Source organism: Pan paniscus, chromosome 5, assembly GCF_029289425.2.
Source record: "Pan paniscus chromosome 5, NHGRI_mPanPan1-v2.0_pri, whole genome shotgun sequence".
Classification (NCBI taxonomy): Eukaryota; Metazoa; Chordata; class Mammalia; order Primates; family Hominidae; genus Pan; species Pan paniscus.
Genome location: NC_073254.2, coordinates 50421712 through 50441395, shown reverse-complemented (window position 1 = coordinate 50441395; position 19684 = coordinate 50421712). Strand labels below are relative to the sequence as shown.

Below are 19684 nucleotides of genomic sequence, written 5' to 3'. Positions count from 1 at the left end.
ATGTGCCATCCTTTTGTTCTAATTTTTTTTTTTTTTTTTTTTTGAGGTGGAGTTTCGCTCTTGCTGCCCAGGCTGGAGTGCAATGGTGCAATCTCGGCTCACCGCAACGTCTGTCTCTCAGGTTCAAGCGATTCTCCTGCCTCAGACTCCCGAGTAGCTGGGATTACAGGCATGCGCCACTATGCCTGGCAAATTTTGTATTTTTAGTAGAGACAGGGTTTCTCCATGTTGGTCAGGCTTGTCTCAAACTCCCGACCTCAGGTGATCCACCAGCCTCAGCCTCCTAAAGTGTTGAGCTTATAGGTGTGAGCCACCTCGTCCGGCCTTCTAATAATATTTCAATCTGTTATTTCAAGTGATGCAAACAACCCTATCTTCATATAAAAAAAAAACCATATGCCTTCAACTCAAAATCAGCATTCTTCAACAAAAAGGGGGGCCTAAAGCATCTGCTGTTTCTTTACAGGATTTAATAGCCATCGGCCTTTGCAATGTCGTCAGTTCATTTTTCAGATCTTGTGTGTTTACTGGTGCTATTGCTAGGACTATTATCCAGGATAAATCTGGAGGAAGACAACAGGTATGTTGAAATACAATTTGATCTCTAATACATAAACATATTCATATCAATTCATATGTATATTCAGAGTAGGGAATTAAATGGGTTTAATCTTCTTGCTGTTTCAATGCTATGCTTAATGGGAAAGACCTCTGGGAAAAATTTGGATTCCATGCTTGCCTTAATTTTTGCTCAGATTTTGTCTTAAAAGTTACTTGTCAATGTGGAACTTGAAAGCCATTTTCTACAGAAATATGTGAGAGGTTTCCATATATTAGCCCACAAAACCCCACTTTCCATGTAACATACCTAAAGGATAAGAATATTTTAGGTAAACTGGCCAAGTGTGGTGGCTCACGCCTGTAATACCAACACTTTAGAAGGCCGAAGTGTGTGGATCACTTGAGGTCAGGAGTTCGAGACCAGCCTGGCTAACATGGTAAAACCCCATCTCAACTAGAAATACAAAAAAAAAAGAAAAAAAAAAAAACAATTAGCTGGGTGTTGTGGTGCACACATATAATTCCAGCTACCCAGGAGGCTGACGCAGGAGAATCACTTGAACCTAGGAGACAGAGGTTGCAATGAGTTGAGATGGTGCCACTGCACTCCAGCCTGGGTGGCAGAATGAGATTCCGTCTCAAACAAGCAAACAAAACAGAATATTTCTGGTAAACTTACCATCATCTGCTAATGCTTTCCCCCTGTGGGAAGATGCATTCTCACACCTAGTCTGGAAAAGCAATAATACAACTCTACACACCTTGACAGCAAACCAAAAATTTTCCTGGCTTCCTCAAAAGGGCATGGCAAGGGGCTTTCATGACAGGGTGTCAGGTCTTTGTCTAGGAGAGCCTAGAGAATGTATAATTGTTCTACTTTTGTATAAGAGAAAATTATCTAGGTCAGATTTTCTGCAGGTATTCTGAGTCAGTAAACTAAATGTTTAGGCATGTGTTAAGCATACATAGAGAGAATGGTGGTCGAAAAGACTGTAGAGGCAAAGTGTCTAATTGCAGGCATGAGATTTTATAAGTCTAATGTTCATGAGTTTTTTGTTTTTGTTTTTGTTTTGAGACACAGTCTTGCTCTGTCACCCAGGCTGGAGTGCAGTGACGCGATCTTGGCTCACTGCAACCTCCGCCTCCCAGGCTCAAGTGATTTTCCTGCCTCAGCCTCCCGAGTAGCTGGGATTACAGGCATCCGCCATGACATCCAGCTAACATTTGTATTTTTAGCAGAGATGGGGTTTTACTATGTTGGCCAGGCTGGTCTTGAACTCCTGAACTCAAGTGATCTGCCTGCCTTGGCCTCCCAAAGTGCTGGGATTACAGGCATGAACCACCGGGCCCGGCCCAATGTTCATGAGTTTTGAACTGACTAGATAAAATTACAACATGCTAACCTGAGAGGTGTCCCATCTCAACTATGCAGAGTGACAAAATGTCAGAGAGCTATCGGAATTGAAACTGGGGTTACCCGGGGAATGAGTCAGCATTCAGACGCCAGAGAAACAGTGGCAGAGGTCAAAGACAAGCTTCTGCTGCAGAAACATAGTAAAAGGTGTAGCCATGGTCAGAAACGAATGTGTCAGCAGAATGAACAGTCAACTTTCACATGGAAAGACAAAGTGTCATAGTCCATGGGCAAATATGTGGTGAAGCATAAGGTAAAAGGTAATACAAGTCAGAAAGATTAGGCAGGGGTGAGAGCATGGGTATAGAGCAGGGGTGTCCAATCTTTTGGCTTCCCTGACCCCACTGGAAGAAGGAGAATTGTCTTGGGCCACACATAAAATGCACTAATTCTAACAATAGTTGATGAGCTAAAAAAAAAAAAAAAAAATCGCTAAAATATTTTATAATGTTTTAAGAAAGTTTACGAATTTTTGTTGGGCTGCATCCAAAGCTGTCCTGGGCCACATGTGGCCCCGCAGGCCTCAGGTTGGACAAGTTTGGTCTAGAATAAGACTACATTGTACCATTTTATGTGGACCAAGTTTTGTTTGTCACAGAGCTTCTTCCGGACACATTGGCCTTTTCCACTACTGCTTAATAGACAGAGAAATTTGGGCTATGTTCAGAAGAAGAGTGTTTTGTACAAGCATGCAAAAACTTTGGAGTCAAAGAGACTCCAAAGAGACTTGGAGAGTTTTAGAAGAAGAAATGGAAATGGCGATTCCAGAGATTAGTTCCACTAACTTTTTATGACATACTTTGTTTATTCAGTATATAAGCATAATGTAAATTTGGGAGACAAGATGTGCACGGCTAGAAAAAACCTAAATCACAGTGCAAGGAAAATTGAGTGCAGAATGAGGACGATTTTTAAAAAGCGGCATAAATATTGCAAGAAGGAGAATGATGGCAGAAGTGGGACTTTCATGGAGTACTGAAAGGGTTTAGGGTATGTGTAGATGGAAGGAGGAAGAAGGGCTTCAGTTCAGCCTCAGAGCTGTCTTAACAGCAGGATTCCACTTGTGCGTGCAATGCGGACTGGAGGAAGACTGGCTGTGCCAAATGCACTCATTGATTCTGGGAATAGAAAGGCCAAGTTTTGGGAGGGTTTTGGCAGAGAATTGAATTTCCAACCCCTGAGCAAGCCCATTTTTAGCATTTTAGCCTGTTGGACAGAAGGTCTGCCTCAAAGGTAGCCTATGGCACTCATTTTGTTTTCCGCTGCCACCTTGTTCATCTGTGCAGCACAGTTCTGCCAGTGACACCTCTCAATGCAGTGCAGCGGCCCTCCACAGGGAGGCATGTCCCTAGGAATGCTGAGAAGCCCTCCCTGAGGCCTTGACATGCCCCTTGCAAATCCCTGGCTCAAGCAGAGAATGTTGCTGACCCCTGGCCCTACACATGGCAGCTGCCCAGACTATACTCTTGAGTTCCTAATCTGGACCAGAAAAGACCTATGAGACTCATTCATCTTCTTCATTCCATGGGAGTGGAGTTTTCTCTCCACCTCTTATCTCTGGAGGCCTTATGATTTTTTTTTTTTTTTCAGAGACAGGGTCTCACTATGTTGTCCAAACTCCAGGCCTCAAGTGATCTTCTCACTTCAGCCCCCCAGAGTGCTAGGATTCCAGGCATGAGCCACCGTGCGCCAACCCGTTGGGGGCTCTTGATTCACTCTGCCTGAGAATGTCCCTATTTCTTCAAAGTTTCTTAGGACTGCAGAAAAGAGAAATATGTGGCTGGCTCTGAACCTCTCAAAAATAATCTGCCATCAAGGGTCACTTTGTTTTTATTTTTTATCTGGCATAGATGCAAACTGTGTATATGTGTTTAGATTTCACTTAATTTCTTGCTGTCTAGAACTCATTTCCCTCCAGTGGCTGCAGCAAAACCTACTGGTCCTTCTGGCCACAGCCTCAGCCTGAGGCATTGGCAGGCCTGACCCATGGCAAAGGGGATGTGATGAGCGCTAGTAGGCCTGTGGCCAGCTGGGCTGTCCCCCACTCCATCTTTCTGGTCATCCTATTCGTACCATTGTGCTTCCGTGTTCTCCAAGATTAGGTTTCTTTCATTGCCCCCTGCTTTCTAAGGACCTGCCTTGCCCAGGCTCCCCGAACAGCTTTAAAAATGGGTTATTGTAAAAGAGAGAAATGAATGCGTTGCATTCTTTTTAGAGGAAGTCAATGGGGCCGTGGAGAGAGCCTGGATTTTGGAGTCAGATGGTCAGGGGAGGTTGAACCTGACTCCATGCTTCCTAGATGTATGTGACCTTGGGCAAATTAATTTTGCTCTCTGAGGCTCTAGTCTTCATCTGGAAAGTGGGGATAAGACAAACTTGCCCATTGTGAGAATTAAATTAGATGCTAATGGGTGCCTGTCACTTAAGAGTTCAAAAATCATCACTTCTACCCCAAGACCCAAGTGCCTGGGCAGGTGTTCATCATCTGCTATTCTACTTCATGGAGCCCCCTGTACATGGAGCAATTGATGCCTGAGGGTCTGCATGTTGATTGTGGCTGTGGCTATGGAAACTCACATGGCTTTGACTCTCTGGAGAGAAGGCACAGTCAGTCTTTGCTCAAGAAAGCCTGGAAAAGTGATGGAAAATCTGGTCAGAAAAACAAAGCATGCATGAGATGTAAAACATGCAGACAGTGCTTGCTGTCATCAGACCCTGTTCAGGCACTGAGGCTGAGCTCTGAGAGCCATCGAGCATCTTCCTGAGGCACAATGCCACAGAGGATGGTCCTCTGATCCCAAAACCCATTCCTATGAATGTGCAGCCAAGAGGAACACAATTATTGGCAGGCCTCCAACCCTCTCTGAGCAGCTAATTTTATGGGATTTGGTGTCTAGTTTGTGCTCATTTTGACCTAGGATTTTTGTTGTTGTTGTTGTTGTTGTTGTTTTGAGATGGAGTTTTGCTCTTGTTGCCCTGGCTGGAGTGCATTGGCGAGGTCTTGGCTCTGCAACCTCTGCCTCCCAGGTGCAAACGATTCTCCTGCCTCAGCCTCCCAAGTAGCTGGGATTACAGGCGCCCGCCACTACGCCCAGCTAATTTTTTTGTATTTTTAGTAGAGGTGGGGTTTCACCATGTTGGCCAGGCTGGTGTCGAACTCCTGACCTCAGGTGATCTGCCTGGCTCGGCCTCCCAAAGTGCTGGGATTACAGGTGCGAGCCACCACGCCTGGCCTAACCTAGTTTTATACAACTTATTTTGTGTCTGCCTGCCTTTGTTTCCTTAAAAATAATCAGAAGAATTTTGGAGAAAAAAAGTGGCAGAAAAGAAAAGGCCTGATATAGATTTCCTGTGCTAATGAAAATAGTTTTTTCTATAACATCAGCAAAGGCCAACTGAAGCTAGAGCCAGAAATTAGATCCAGCAACAGGCTGACATGTCACCTGGCTGGAGAGGCTTTGGGGTTACCTCTCTCAGTTCCACAGTGTCTGAAATGTTTGCCATCAGAGCTTTCTGAGTTTCAGTTATGGTGATCCATTTTCCTGAGTCCTTCCTACACTACTCTCATGTGATTCAGCCTTTCCATATCAGGCCACTCACTTTAGCTGTGAGTCAGCTGGGATGGGGAAAGAAAGAAGCAGGACGTTGATTGCATTGCTATTATTTTCGGCAATACATTTATAAGGCAAATAGCAATGAGTAGCGAGAGGGAACCCAGTGGGAAGGAGTATTTTCCCCCCCTACGTAAAAAATACAGAGAAAAATTAGAGAATCATTGCTGAATGGTCCTTTGGTAGATTAGAATCGAGAGACCCTCTCAGTTCTTGCTTTTCTGTGCCATTGTTCTGATTTGTGGTTATAATTTTGCCCCATCCCCTATTCCCATCACAGTGGAAAATGACACTGGTTTCTATTATTTTTATTACTAGTGGCTTACAAAATAGAAATTTACCAATAGAGGATATAATGAGTTCAAGACTATCCAGAGACCATTGGGCTTATCAAGGAAACTATGCTTCTTAGTTTTCCATCTTTATTTTGACAAGTGAGAATCACTGCCTACCAAGAGACACTGAGCCCAAAGTAGTCAACCCAACTGGGATAGGATCCAGAGCTGCTATATACAGCCTTGACTCATGTTTGTAGCTTTTTCTTTCTTTCTTTCTTTTTGATGGCACTGGAGCAGAGAGAAACTAAAGCAGGAAAATGGGAAGTGATTATCTTTGTGTTTTTTAAGATGAAGCTCCACTGAAGCTGCTAGATGGGCAGTTACCCAAGCAGCAAACAGGAGAGTGAGGGGTGGGAAATTTACTTACATGGGAAGTAGGGTGCTTGGGATTTTAGGGCTGACACTGAGGAGCTACTAGGGCTTTTCTTTCCTTATATTTATTTATTTTTTTTTTTTGAGATGGAGTCTCACTCTGTCGCCAGGCTGGAGTGCAGTGGCGCGATCTTGGCTCACTGCAATCTCCGTCTCCCAGGTTCAAGCGATTCTCCTCTCTCAGCCTCCCAAGTAGCTGGAATTACAGACACGCATCACCGAGCCCAGCTAATTTTTGTATTTTTAGTAGAGACGGGGTTTCACCATGTTGGCCAGGATGGTCTCCATCTTTTGACCTTGTGATCTGCCGGCCTCAGCCTCCCAATGTGCTAGGATTACAGGTGTGAGCCACCGCACCCGGCCAACTACGGCTTTTCTAAATTGTGCAAGGAGAGGTTAAACTTAGGAGGAGATGCAAATCAGATTTTAGGAGAATTCAGATTCATAGCACAGAGCAGTGGCAGTAAAGATTCAAATGCCCAGGACAACGTGGAGCTTTTCAGGGAGCATCTTTCCATTCATTCAGGGAGTATTTATTGAGTACCTAGTATGTGTTTAGCACTTTGATAAGACTTGAAAATGTCAGTTCAACAAAAATACACTTGGACTGAACTCAACTCCTTTTAAGAAAAATTGACATGCTTCTCACCAAGCAGAAGGCCTCAGTTGCAGACAGGGACCAAAACGTTCCTGATGGTTTCTCTCCAACTGGCTCTGTCTCCTCAGTTTGCATCTCTGGTAGGCGCAGGTGTGATGCTGCTCCTGATGGTGAAGATGGGACACTTTTTCTACACACTGCCAAATGTAAGTAGAACTGATCAAATAACTAAGTCAACAACAACCAGGGCTCTGGATTGCTCCTTGGTGTGTGTGTGCGGGGGGTGAGGGGGTGGGGGCGGGGGGGCGGGCATCTCCGAGGAGAATTGCATTCGGATTATCCCCAATGGTTGCTCCAGCCTATCTCTAGTCCCTTTCATTCAAAATAATAGTATCTGGATCCCAGGGTTGAGGGTTAAATGATGTGATATATATATATATATACATACATACACACGTGTATATATATATATATATAAGATTTATATGGTGTGTAGATAGATAGATGTAATAGTACTGGGCCTATAGTAAACACTCAAGAAACATTAGTTATAGGGCTGGGCACCGTGGCTGTTGCCTGTAATCCCAGCACTTTGGGAGGCCAAGCTGGGCAGATTACCTGAAGTCAGGAGTTCAAGACCCGCCTGGCCAACATGGAGAAACCCCATCTCTACCAAAAATACAAAAATTAGCCGGTCATGGTGGTGTGTGCCTGTAATCCCAGCTACTTTGGGGGCTGAGGCAGGAGAATCTCTTGAACCTGGGAGGCAGAGATTGCAGTGAGCCGAGATCCCACCACTGCACTCAAGCCTGGGTTACAGAGTGAGACTCCGTCTAAAAAAGAAAAAAAAGCATTAGTTATAGGCCAAGAGTGGTGTAATCCCAGCACTTTGGGAGGCCAAGATGTGCAGATCACTTGAGGTCAGGAGTTCAAGATCAGCCGGGCCAACGTGGCAAAACCCCGTCTCTACTAAAAATATAAAAATTAGCTGGGTGTGGTGACAGGTGCCTGTAATCCCGGCCATTCTGGAGGCTGAGGCAGGAGAATCACTTGAACCTGGGAGGCTGCAGTGAGCTGAGATCACGCCATTGCACTCCAGCCTGGGTGACCGAGTGAGACTGTTTCAAAAAATAAATAAATAAATAAATAAAATTAAGTTATTATTATTATTGAATCTTCTTTTTATTGCTTAAGCTATAAAGCAAGCTTCGTAAGTAAGGATTCAGTGAAAAATGACCAAAATAGACTTCCGAAGCCACACCAACATGGGCTTGGAAACTCACTGTGCATTCATGCCATCTGTTTTCCTACACTGCTTCCAGAAGGCCTTGTTCTGCATTTGTGTGAACTCAGTCCTCCCATTGCTGCTACACTGCCTCTTGGTTAGTTCACAACACTAGAAGGCAGGTCTGAAAGTTGTGTCTTAACTCAGTATTCAGCAAGCATGCCTCTATATACAAATGTGTCATTCTTCCCTTTGTGTGAAACTGAGCACCCTGTAGAGATGCCAGGTGTGTTAATTATTAGCTATAATCCTTCTCTTCTTAGGTTACAGTAGGTCTATACTCAGTGACCATCATTTCCTTTTAAGTTTTCTTCATGTTCCTGTTAGCCATTTTTATGTAGTACTTAGGGAGGTGATAGAAGGTTTATTTGTGGATGTAGCAGCTTGGTTACACACCGATGTGGCTGTCCCTGAAGCTGGGGTGGTTGTAAATGTGATCTCCATCCTTCTGAATGCTTCCTTTCCACCTGGTGAATAGCAGGTGTCAGTAGAGCAGGACCACCCACAAGGCTGCTGCTGCCTTCTGCTCATATGATTCAAGGACCTTGGAGCCAAGGCATGGAATCTATGCAAGGAGGGTGGAACTAGTAAGCTCAAATTGACACGCAAGCGATCCTCTGATTCCCAGTAGAGGTAATCTCCAGAATTCAGTTTCTACAGCACCTTTGTTGCTATCACTATTGGAATCTATTTTAGGAGGGCCACTCACTGATTTACTTTGGACACGGATATTTTTTCTTTACAACTAAATGAAGCAGAATTTTAAAATTCCAAAAGAACAAAAATTATCAGAGTTCACTGACGGGTAGTGATAAAAGTTGGGACTCCTTTATTATAAACATGTTGGGGACAGAACAGCCCTTGCTTTTGGCTAGCCATATTATATCACATTAATTTTATAGCATCTAGTTAGCATGTTTCTGAGTGAGCAGTTGTGATTATAATAAGATCAATGGAATAGATGAATTACTATAACAATAAGGTTCTATGAGTACTAAGCTATAAATGACTTCTTCCTTTCTTGAAAAACTGTGAATAGCTGCAAAACCCTTGTTAGAGTCCCTAGTAGAGCATTCAGGCTAGGATCTCAACTAGTTACAAGAGGACCAACACAAATTTTGAAAAACATGATATAAAATAATATATTCGATATTATTCCAATTTTGTGTGGAAGAAAAATGTAGAACATACCAGTGGTTATCTCTGGGATAATGGAAATTATGTATGAGTTTAACTTGTTTTTACAACATGAGCATGTTTCACCTTAATATTTAGAAGGATAAAAATGTTGTTGCATATTGTTTTATGAAAAGATTTGTTTCCTCTCCATACTCCCTGCCTCAAGTCAAAAACCTTTCAAAAACCCTATGAGGTTGAGTTTATTTTCCTTCCCACCGTATTTCTTCAAATTGAAGGAAGTTTGGAAATTCTTGACTGGGAAGAAGATAGCATAGTGGAAAAGATGGTATGGTGGGAAAGAAGTAATTTCTGCCAACTTCATCTTTGCTTTTCGCTCCTCTACTGACCTGTTGTGTCTAACGGGTCACTGGGTACCCTCAGAAAGCCAGAGTAAGCGTGGACTCAGCCATTCCTCATGGTAAGATTAGTTCTAATTCTCAGGCAGAGAATATGGAGGAGAGGACAGCTAGGAAAGGGCTAAGAAATTAAACCAATACAGGAATTTCATGACCACAAGAAAATCTTTTTTTTTTTTTTGAAATGGGAGTCTCCCTCTGTTGCCCAGGCTGGAGTGCAGTGGCATGACCTCAGCTCAGCTCAGCTCAGCTCACTTCAACCTCTGCCTCCCAGGTTCAAGCAATTTTCCTGCCTCAGCCTCCTGAGTAGCTGGGACTACAGGCACCTGCCACCACGCCTGGCTAATTTTTGCATTTTTAGTAGAGACGGGGTTTCGCCATGTTGGCCAGGCTGGTCTTGAACCCCTGACCTCAGGTGATCCGCCCACCTCAGCTTCCCAAAGTGCTGGGATTACAGGTGTGAGCAAAAATGTTTCTTTCTTTCTTTCTTTCTTTCTTTTTTTTTTTTTTGAGATGGAGTTTCGCTCTTGTTGCCCAGGCTGGAGTGCAATGGCGCAATCTCGGCTCATGGCAACCTCCGCCTCCCAGGTTCAAGCGATTCTCCTGCCTCAGCCTCCCGAGTAGCTGGGATTACAGGCATGCGTCACCACACCCGGCTAACTTTTTTGTATTTTTAGTAGAGACGGGGTTTCTCCATGTTGGTCAGGCTGGTCTCGAACCCCCAACCTCAGGTGATTCCACCTGCCTCAGCCTCCCAAAGTGCTGGGATTACAGGTGTGAGCCACCACGCCCAGCCAGGTGTGAGCAAAAATGCTTCTTAAAAGTAGGTTAAATTCTACTTTGAAGCCCTGAACGATTTTTATATCCTTGTGCGTATAAATCTTCATTTTCTCATATTTAGGAAACTTTCTTTCCATTATAAAAGTAAACATGCTCATTTTCAAAACTTTAGAAAATGCAAAATAGATAAAAATGTCATTCACCATCACAAATAAAAAACGATTCACATTTTGGCATCTATCCAACCAATATTATTTTCTATAAATGGATATCACTTTGCATAGTTGTAACCTAACTGTACAATTTTATATTCTTGTTATTTAATATATAGCATGAAACTTCATTCTATAACATTTGACATTTTTGGAAAATTAGGTTGTCTACATTTTTGTTATAAATAACAATGAGTAATTTTGTATGTCTACCTTTTTTTTTTTTTTTTTTTTTGAGACAGGGTCTCACTCTCTTGCCCAGACTGGAGAGCAGTGGCCCAATCTCGGCTCACTGCAACCTCTGCCTCCCAGGCTCAAGGAGTTCTCCCACCTCAGCCTCCTGAGTAGCTGGGATTACAGGTGCACGCCACTACTGCCTGGCTAATTTTTGTATTTTTAGTAGAGACGAGGTTTCACTATGTTGGCCAGGCTGGTCTCGAACTCCTGACCTCAAATGATCCACTAACCTCAGCTTCCCAAAGTGCTGGGATTACAGGCGTGATCCACCATGCCTGGCACATCTACAGTTTTCTAGATTTAAGATTTTTTTTTTTTTTGAGACAGAGTCTCACTCTGTCACCCAGTCTGGAGTACAGTGGTGTGATCTTGGCTCACTGTAACCTCTGCCTCCCAGGTTCAAGCGATTCTCATGCCTCAGCCTCCCGAGTAGCTAAGAATACAGGCATGTACCACCATGCCTGGCTAGTTTTTGTATTTGTAGTAGAGACAGGTTTTTGCCACATTGGCTAAATTGGTCTGGAACTCCTGGCTTCAAGAGATCTGGCTGCCTCAGCCTCCCAAAGTTCTGGGATTACAGACATGAGCCACTGCGTCTGGCCAAGATTTAGGATAAATTTCTGAAAGTAAAAAAAAGTTTTTGTGTGAAAACATATCAGCATTTCTGGATATACTGTCAAGTGATTTTCCAAAAGGGCACCGCCCTATTTCAACAACCATGTATAAAGGGTAATATCAATTATTTTATTTTTTTGAGACAGGGTCTTGCTCTTTCACTGGGCTGGAGTGCAGTGGCACGATCACACCTCACTGCAGCCTCCATCTCCCAGGCTTAAGTGATCCTCCTACCTCAGTCTCCTGAGTAGCTGGGACTGTAGTCGCATGCCACCACACCCGGCTAATTTTATTTTTTTTGTAGAGATGGTGTCTCACTATGTCACCCAGGCTGGTCTCGAACTCCTGGGCTCAAGTGATCCTCCTGCCTCAGCGTCACAAAGTGCTGGGATTACAGGCATGAGCCACCACACTTGGCTATCAGTATTTTAAATTTGCTCATTTAATTTGATAAACAAAATGGTATTTCATTAGTAAATCATTACAGTATATTATGATTCAACATGAAGAAAAGCCCAGTTGGAATTGTTTTAGAGTTTCTGTGAGTGTAAGTTCTCTTAATTTATCATCCCATCTGAGAATGGTTTCTAGATAAGGTAGGTAACAGATATGTCAAGCAAACCAGACAAGGCAAGGCCAAGTAGCCAAAGGCACCAGCTCCCACGGGTCTTGTTCCACACACCAAAAGTAACAGAAGCAGAAGGGGATAGATGACTATAACCTTTAGCTATGCCTGGCGAGATGTCAGAGCCCTGGCACCTGTGAGTGGTCGACTTGCGGGTTGGGAAAAAGAATTTACTGACAATAGTATAGGTTTGAAAAAGGAAAGTTTATTAGAAGGGAAGAACACTGCGAAAGGATGCAGTGAGGCGCCTCAGCAAGAGGACTGAGTGCGCTATGGTGGGTTTTCCTTAGGAGCATTCATAGACCTTAAGGCGGGAGCTTAGGGTTGTAAAACGAGTTTCAGCACAGCATTCCAGAGATGTATAGAAAATTTTGTTACTTATAAAAGTTGAAAGAGGCCTGGAATCACATGCCAATTTGAGATATTAGGGAAGTTTGTTTACTTCTAAATTCCTAGATAAGGGGTTTTGCCTCCGGATGGCCTGTCAGATGGTCATCAGGTGGTCTTTGCTCCCTTTTAAATTGCTCAGATAAGAAGTTTTTGTCTCCGGGGCCTGTTCAATGGTAAGGAGGTGATTTTCACTTTCCTCAAGTTACTCTTCCTCTCACTGTCTATGTGAGTAATGAACTACCTGAATCTAAAAGGGGCTATTGTCAGCTTTCCTGGCTGAATCAGTCAGGCCTTGACGTTGGCCTGACCTTGCCTTGTGTTTTTGGCAAATTAAGGAGGAGAGCAAAGAAAAATGTAGAGACAAAATTAGCCGTGAGTGATGGCACGTAGTCCCAGCTACTTGGGAGGCTGAGTGGGGAGGACATCTTGAGCCCAGGAGTTCAAGGCTGCAATGAGCTATGATAGCACGCCACTGTACTCCAGCCTGGGCAAGAGCGAGACCCTGCCTCAGAAAGGAAGAGAAAAGAGAAACGTAGAGAAAATTTATTTGATTGGACAATGAGTTGGAACATAGACATGGTATTCATATAAAATATCAATGCAAAATGTCTCAAAGTGGCAAGGCTAACTTTTTGTGATTCCTTGGTGGGGATTTGTGAGTTTTACACTCCAAAGGGAAAATGAACCAGGATTTATCTTTTCCCCACAGGCTGTGCTGGCTGGTATTATTCTGAGCAACGTCATTCCCTACCTTGAAACCATTTCTAACCTACCCAGCCTGTGGAGGCAGGACCAATATGACTGTGTGAGTGTAGATGCCCTGGCTGAGGAAGGGGAGGGCAGAGGGAGGTTGGAGAGAGGGAGAAAGAACAAACAAAAGAGATCTGCCATGGACCTAAAGAACACAAACAACTCTTTGATGCCTAGTACTCCAGTTTTGCTTTAAAAAGGAGAGTCAAGGTTGTTGGTACATGAAAACATGAAGACCTCATTCCAACTATGCAAAATTAAATGAAAAGGATTAAGTGGCTACGGCTACATCCAAATCTAGCAAAAAGGGTTTGTCGTTCATCGCATATTTGGATAACTTTTTTTTTTTTTTGAGACGGAGTCTCACTCTGTTGCCCAGGCTGGAGTGCAGTGGTGTGATCTCAGCCCACTGCAACCTCTGCCTCCCGGGTTCAAGTGATTCTCCTGCCTCAGCCTCCCGAGTAGCTGGGACTGCAGGAGCCCACCACCATGCCCGGCTAATTTTTGTATTTTTAGTAGAGACAGGGTTTCACCATATTGACCAGGCTGGTCTCAAACTCCTAACCTTGTGATCCACGTGCCTCAGCCTCCCAAAGTGCTGGGATTACAGGCGTGAGCCACTGCACCCAGCCTTGAATGACTTTTAATCCAGTTAATGTAAATACATTTCAGGATAGGAGTCTCCAATCCCAATAAGGGAAGGTGTTGTCTTGTCAGGCAGAATAACTTCTGGAGCACACTCCTCTCTGGAGCACAAAACCGGAGGTCAGAAAGGGGAAACAGCAAGAAATAAAAGGTGGAGGATAGAATATGATGAGAGGAGGACCCAGGAGAGGCAAAGAAATATGAAAGGGGATGACTTTTGGAGCCAGATCCCTGAGGAGCTAAGAGGGGATGGGTCCACTGCACAGATAGTTTCTATTCCAGGAGGAGGCATAACACTTCCAAAGGGACGGAAGAGAATGAGGAAACATTGAGTATAGACACTGACAAGTGGCAGGTGGTGAGGAAAATATATATTTAAGGAATTTCAGCCGACTTTTCTTCTGTGAAGATGAAGTAATGGAGAAGGTGCTGGGGTAGGGGCCTGAAAAGGATGGTAAAGATTTGCAACAACTCTTATACGTCTTAAAATAGCAACTACCATTTGGTGAGTAGTCTAGTTGGCTTTGCAAATGGTATTCCTAATCTCAACAAAGCCTATAAGGTAGACATTATTACTATTTTGCACATGAGGAAATTGAAGTTTTGAGAGAGATTTGAAGACAGAGGCGACCAGGGATGCATAAAAGAATTGCTAGGCATCCTGGAGGGCCCCATTGTTTGTCATGGCACCAGTCCATGTGGCTATGGAATATTTCTCTAAAGCCCAGGTGTAGTAAGGGAGAGGGTGAAGGTGAGTTGAGAAACAGGACTGATCATTTTCTCAGTTGAACTTGTTTTCATGATCATTTTCCCCTCATTCCCTTTTCCATAAGGCTCTTTGGATGATGACATTCTCATCTTCAATTTTCCTGGGACTGGACATTGGACTAATTATCTCGGTAGTTTCTGCTTTCTTCATCACCACTGTTCGTTCACACAGGTACTTTGTCTCAGGTAATAGGAGGTTAACAAGGCAAGGTAAGCCAACTCTGACCTAAAGGCAAGTGCATTTCCTTTCAGAGCTAAGATTCTTCTCCTGGGTCAAATCCCTAACACCAACATTTATAGAAGCATCAATGATTATCGGGAGGTAAGAATCCAAATGGGTCCCATTTCTCTGCCTAAGGGATAGGGTGGGCCCCACCTCATGCTTAGTTTTTCTACAAAATCCCTTGCCATTGTTTCCTGCACTGCAGATACACATTTACAAAGGAGGGGGATGTGATGTACAGTGGTAGAGATGGGTTCTTTGTTTTTATTTTTATTTTTGGAGACAGAGTCTTGCTCTGTCACCCAAGCTGGACAGTGCAGTGCAGTGGCTCGATCTTGGCTTACTGCAACCTCCACCTGCCAGGTTCAAGCAATTCTCCTGCCTCGGCCTCCCCAGTAGCTGGGATTACAGGCGTGCCCCATCATACCCGGCTAATTTTTTGTATTTTAGTAGAGACAGGGTTTCACCATGTTGCCCAGGCTTGGACTCCTGAGCTCAGGCAATCTGCTTGCCTCAGCCTTCTAGAGTGCTAGGATTACAGGCATGACTTAACACGCCCAGCCAAGACGGGTTCTTAAGTAGCTAAATTCTTATAGTATTGCAGCCAGTTAAAGATCATTTGTAAATGTACTTTAAGGAGAGTTTGGCCAAGAAAAAGGAAATGAAGGGAGAAAGAAGACAGCAGGAAAAGCAGAGGGTGAAAATGGGAGGAAATAATTTTCTAGTTCTTGTCTCTAATAAAGAAGAATACAGGCCGGGTGTGTTGGCTCACACCTGTAATTCCAGCACTTTGGGAGGCCAGGCATTTGAGACCAGCGTGGCCAACATGGTGAAACCCCGTATCTACTAAAAATACAAAAATTAGCAGGGCGTGATTGCAGGTGCCTGTAATCCCAGCTACTCAAGAGGCTGAGGCAGGAGAATTGCTTGAACCCGAGAGGTGGAGGTTGCAGTGAGCCAAGATCGCGCCATTGCACTCCAGCCTGGGCGACAGAGTGAGACTCTGTCTCAAAAAAAATAAAAAAATTAAAAAGAAGAATACCGACTCTCTAGGAGCTTCTAAGGATATATTATTCTTATTCCATAAAATAACTGAGAAATTTCCCTCAACTTCACATTTTGTCTTGCAGATCATCACCATTCCTGGGGTGAAAATCTTCCAGTGCTGCAGCTCAATTACATTTGTAAATGTTTACTACCTAAAGCATAAGCTGTTAAAAGAGGTATCTGCCCTCCTGCCCGCCTTTCTCAACCTGCCCACTCCCCGCCACTGGCATCTCTCTCCCACTCTTTCACCTTCTGTTCCACCATTGTCCCTCTGGATGAGACCTCTCACGTCTTTCAGGTTGATATGGTAAAGGTGCCTCTTAAAGAAGAAGAAATTTTCAGCTTGTTTAATTCAAGTGACACCAATCTACAAGGAGGAAAGATTTGCAGGTGTTTCTGCAACTGTGATGATCTGGAGCCGCTGCCCAGGGTTAGAAATGCCTTTTCTTTCCTATGTTTTTGTCCATATTTTATAAACAAGTACACTAGTCATTTCTTAAAAAAAAAAAAATCAAAACCTCTAGGGGATTTTGACTTTTAGATGGACCATGAAGAATTCAGAAATTAAGATACAAGGTTCCTCTCACCTTGGAGGCTTGACTGAAAAAAAAAGGCACAAGATTCCCCCTTGAGGTTCAGGTTTTCACAAGAAAGTAGGTGGGAAGTGTTCTGACTTCTACTGGTTGAACAGTGACCAGAGAACAGTTTGCCTGTTGAGACTGTAATTCTGTAGTTGCACCTATCTCCCTGGCTCTCAGCGGCCAAGCTTTAGATTTCTGAAAATAAGTGACTTAAAGATTGTTTTCTGATTCCAACTAGGGCAAGGTCAAGGTTGCTGGGCTTCTCAAGGATCTGCCAGGGTCTCCTGATGTCTTCCTGTGGCCAAGAAAATGATGATGGGAGATGGGGGAAAGGAGCGGGGAGGATGAGCACAGGCTGCTATTTCAGATTGGAATTTTACAGCATTTGGAGGTTACTTTCACTGACGAGAATTACAAAGTGTTCATTATTTCCAAACCGGACTTGATCTAAGTAGTCCCTTCCCCCAGAGCAGGATTGCTCATTTCTAGCTTTTGGGTCTTTCGGCAATCACCTAGTCTACAGCACTCACTCTGGAGGGGCAGTTCTCTCTATACACAAAGATTTACATCCTGCCCCGCAACACACACACACAAATGCCTCCACCCACCATGCAGGTGCTTGCAAAACCCTGAGCATCCACTCTTGTTCCCATACTTTCTAATGGAGCATAGGTTCTACTGAGCTACTGAGAAGGGGTTTCACCATGTTGGCCAGGCTAGTCTCGAACTCCTGACCTCAGGCAATCCACCTGCCTCAGTCTCCCAAAGTGCTGGGATTACAGGGGTGAGCACCACACCTGGCTTGTTTTTTTCTTTCATAATAGTGGTATATCTTAAGATTGACAAAATAGCATAGTGAATCATGCAATATAGCATATAGCTGTCTTTTAAATTGTATGTTTAGATTCTAACAGCCCCAAGTAGCTGGGATTACAGGCACACGCCACCATGCCTGGCTAATTTTGTATTTTTAGTAGAGATCGAGGTTTCACCATATTGGTCAGGCTGGTCTCGAACTCAAGACCTCAGGTGATCCACCTGCCTTAGCCTCCCAAAGTGCTGGGATTACAGGCGTGAGCCACCACGCCCAGCTAGATTCTAACAGCTCTTAAGACGTCAAGTAAGGGGAGATTGGCATGAGCTCAAAAGTCAGAAAAACTTTGTGGTAGCATCAGCCTGTGCTGGGAAATTTATGAAAGAATTTTGGATTGATGTTGGGTAGGAAAAAAGAGGATTCCCAGTCCATGGACAGGCTTCGACAAAGACACCAAGGTAGAAATAAACATGGGGCTCTTAGGATAGAGGCTTAGCCTGGGAAGTAAGGTCAGGCAGATAACACATGAGGGGATTGTAAGAAAGATAAGAACGTAGAGTAGATGGAGGAGAGAAAAGAAGGATCTCGGATGGCCAGGCGCAGTGGCTTACGCCCGTAATCCCAGAACTTTGGGAGGCTGAGGCAGGCGGATCACCTGGGGTCAGGAGTTCGAAACTAGCCTGGCCAACATGGTGAAACCCTGTCTCTACTAAAAATACAAAATTAGCCCGGCATAGTGGCTCATGCCTGTAATCCCAGCTACTCAGGAGGCTGAGGCAGGAGAATCGCTTGAACCCAGGAGGCGGAAGTTCAGTGAGCCAGAATCTGTGCCACTGCACTCCAGCCTGGGTGACAAGAGCGAAACTCCATCTCAAAAAAAAAAAAAAAAAAGGTGGCTCTCAGAGAATTCCCTCGGCCTAGAGGAGCTCGCATCTCCCTGCCACTGAGCCAACCCTGGCCTGTTCCCCAAATGCCTGGCCCCAGTGACCTCAAGCCTTGGGAACAGCTCTCTCCTTTGAACTGCAAACTGCAGCATTATCATCTATCCGCACCACTTTTCTTTTCTTTTCTGCTATACAATATATACTACCTCATATTGTTTTTAGCTTTAAATTTTTAAAATTTATTTCACAAGCAACATTGTTAGAATAACATTAAAAAAAAAATAGAAACATCACCCAGAATTACACCACTCTAGCAAAGGAATTCTTCTCATTATTCCTTGTGCTTTATAGTTCTCGTCCATATATATTCTTACTTATCCTTTTTATTTTGAGATGGAGTTTCACTCTTGTTACCCGGGCTGGAGTGTGATGGTGCGACCTTGGCTCACCACAAACTCTGCTTCCTGGGTTCAAGCAATTTTCCTGCCTCACCCTCCCGAGTAGCTGAGATTACAGGCATTTACCACCCTGTCTGGCTAATTTTGTATTTTTAGTAGAGACGTGGTTTCTCCATGTTGGTCAGGCTGGTCTTGAACTCCCAACCTCAGGTGATCTGCCCATCTCGGCCTCCCACAGTGCTAGGATTACAGGCGTGAGGCACACCCCCAGCTTTTGTTTTTTTTTTTCTTTTGAGATGGAGTTTTGCTCTTATTGCCCAGGCTGGAGTGCAATGGCACAATTTCAACTCCCTGCAACTTCTGCCTTCTGGGTTCAAGTGATTCTCCTGCCTCAGCCTCCTAAGTAGCTGGGATTACAGGCATGCACCACCACACCTGGCTAACTTTGTATTTTTAGTAGAGATGGAATTTCGCCATGTTGGTCAGGCTGGTCTTGAACTCCTGACCTCAGATGATCCACCCACCTCAGCCTCCCAAAGTTCTGGGATTACAGGTGTGAGCCACCATGCCTGGCCTTACTTATCCCTTTAATGAACGTGTGCACACTGCCAGGTAGAGTCTGGTTCCTGTAAATGCAGAGTCCACATTTGCATCCTGCACATCATTATGTTCCTGGTCCTTGGTACTGTCCTTAAGCTATAGCAGGCAGTCTGGGCCTTTAGGAGGTTGACAGCAGTGGTAAAGACAGCCTTGCTCATGTAATTTTTTTTTTGGACATAAGGTCTCACTCTGTTGCTCAATCTGGAGTGTGGTGGTGTGGTCACAGCTCACTGCAGCCTCAACCTCCCAGCCTCAAGCGATCCTCTCACCTCAGCCTCCTGAGTACCTGGGACAATAGGCGTGTGCCAGCTTTTTTTGGGGGGGGGGGCAGAGGGGCACGACAGGGTCTCACTGTGTCACCCAGGCTGGAGTGTGCACTGGTGCAATCTTGGCTCACTGCA

The 19684-nt window shown here is 44.3% G+C and overlaps 1 protein-coding gene and 1 long non-coding RNA gene across 23 annotated transcripts in view; one reads left to right on the top strand and one right to left on the bottom strand.

Annotated features, from left to right (window-relative positions):
• Positions 1–19684, bottom strand: part of LOC134730496 (uncharacterized) — a 70442-nt gene that overhangs the window by 14603 nt on the left and 36155 nt on the right. The window contains exon 2 of the long non-coding RNA XR_010112274.1: positions 6946–7058. This is a non-coding gene — a long non-coding RNA (uncharacterized LOC134730496). The remainder of the gene's footprint in view (positions 1–6945; positions 7059–19684) is intronic.
• Positions 1–19684, top strand: part of SLC26A8 (solute carrier family 26 member 8) — an 82009-nt gene that overhangs the window by 48998 nt on the left and 13327 nt on the right. For 7 of the 22 annotated variants that reach the window (XM_063604858.1, XM_008972328.4, XM_003818914.5 and 4 more), the window contains 7 exons: positions 467–580; positions 7023–7100; positions 13283–13378; positions 14802–14908; positions 14989–15058; positions 16090–16182; positions 16305–16436. In XM_063604858.1, the coding sequence (XP_063460928.1) occupies positions 467–580; positions 7023–7100; positions 13283–13378; positions 14802–14908; positions 14989–15058; positions 16090–16182; positions 16305–16436 (690 nt within the window). Of the gene's footprint in view, positions 1–46; positions 122–466; positions 581–7022; positions 7101–13282; positions 13379–14801; positions 14909–14988; positions 15059–16089; positions 16183–16304; positions 16437–19684 lie in introns of all 22 variants that reach the window. The other 15 variants (XM_063604857.1, XM_055113521.2, XM_055113520.2 and 12 more) reach the window with 5 other exon arrangements.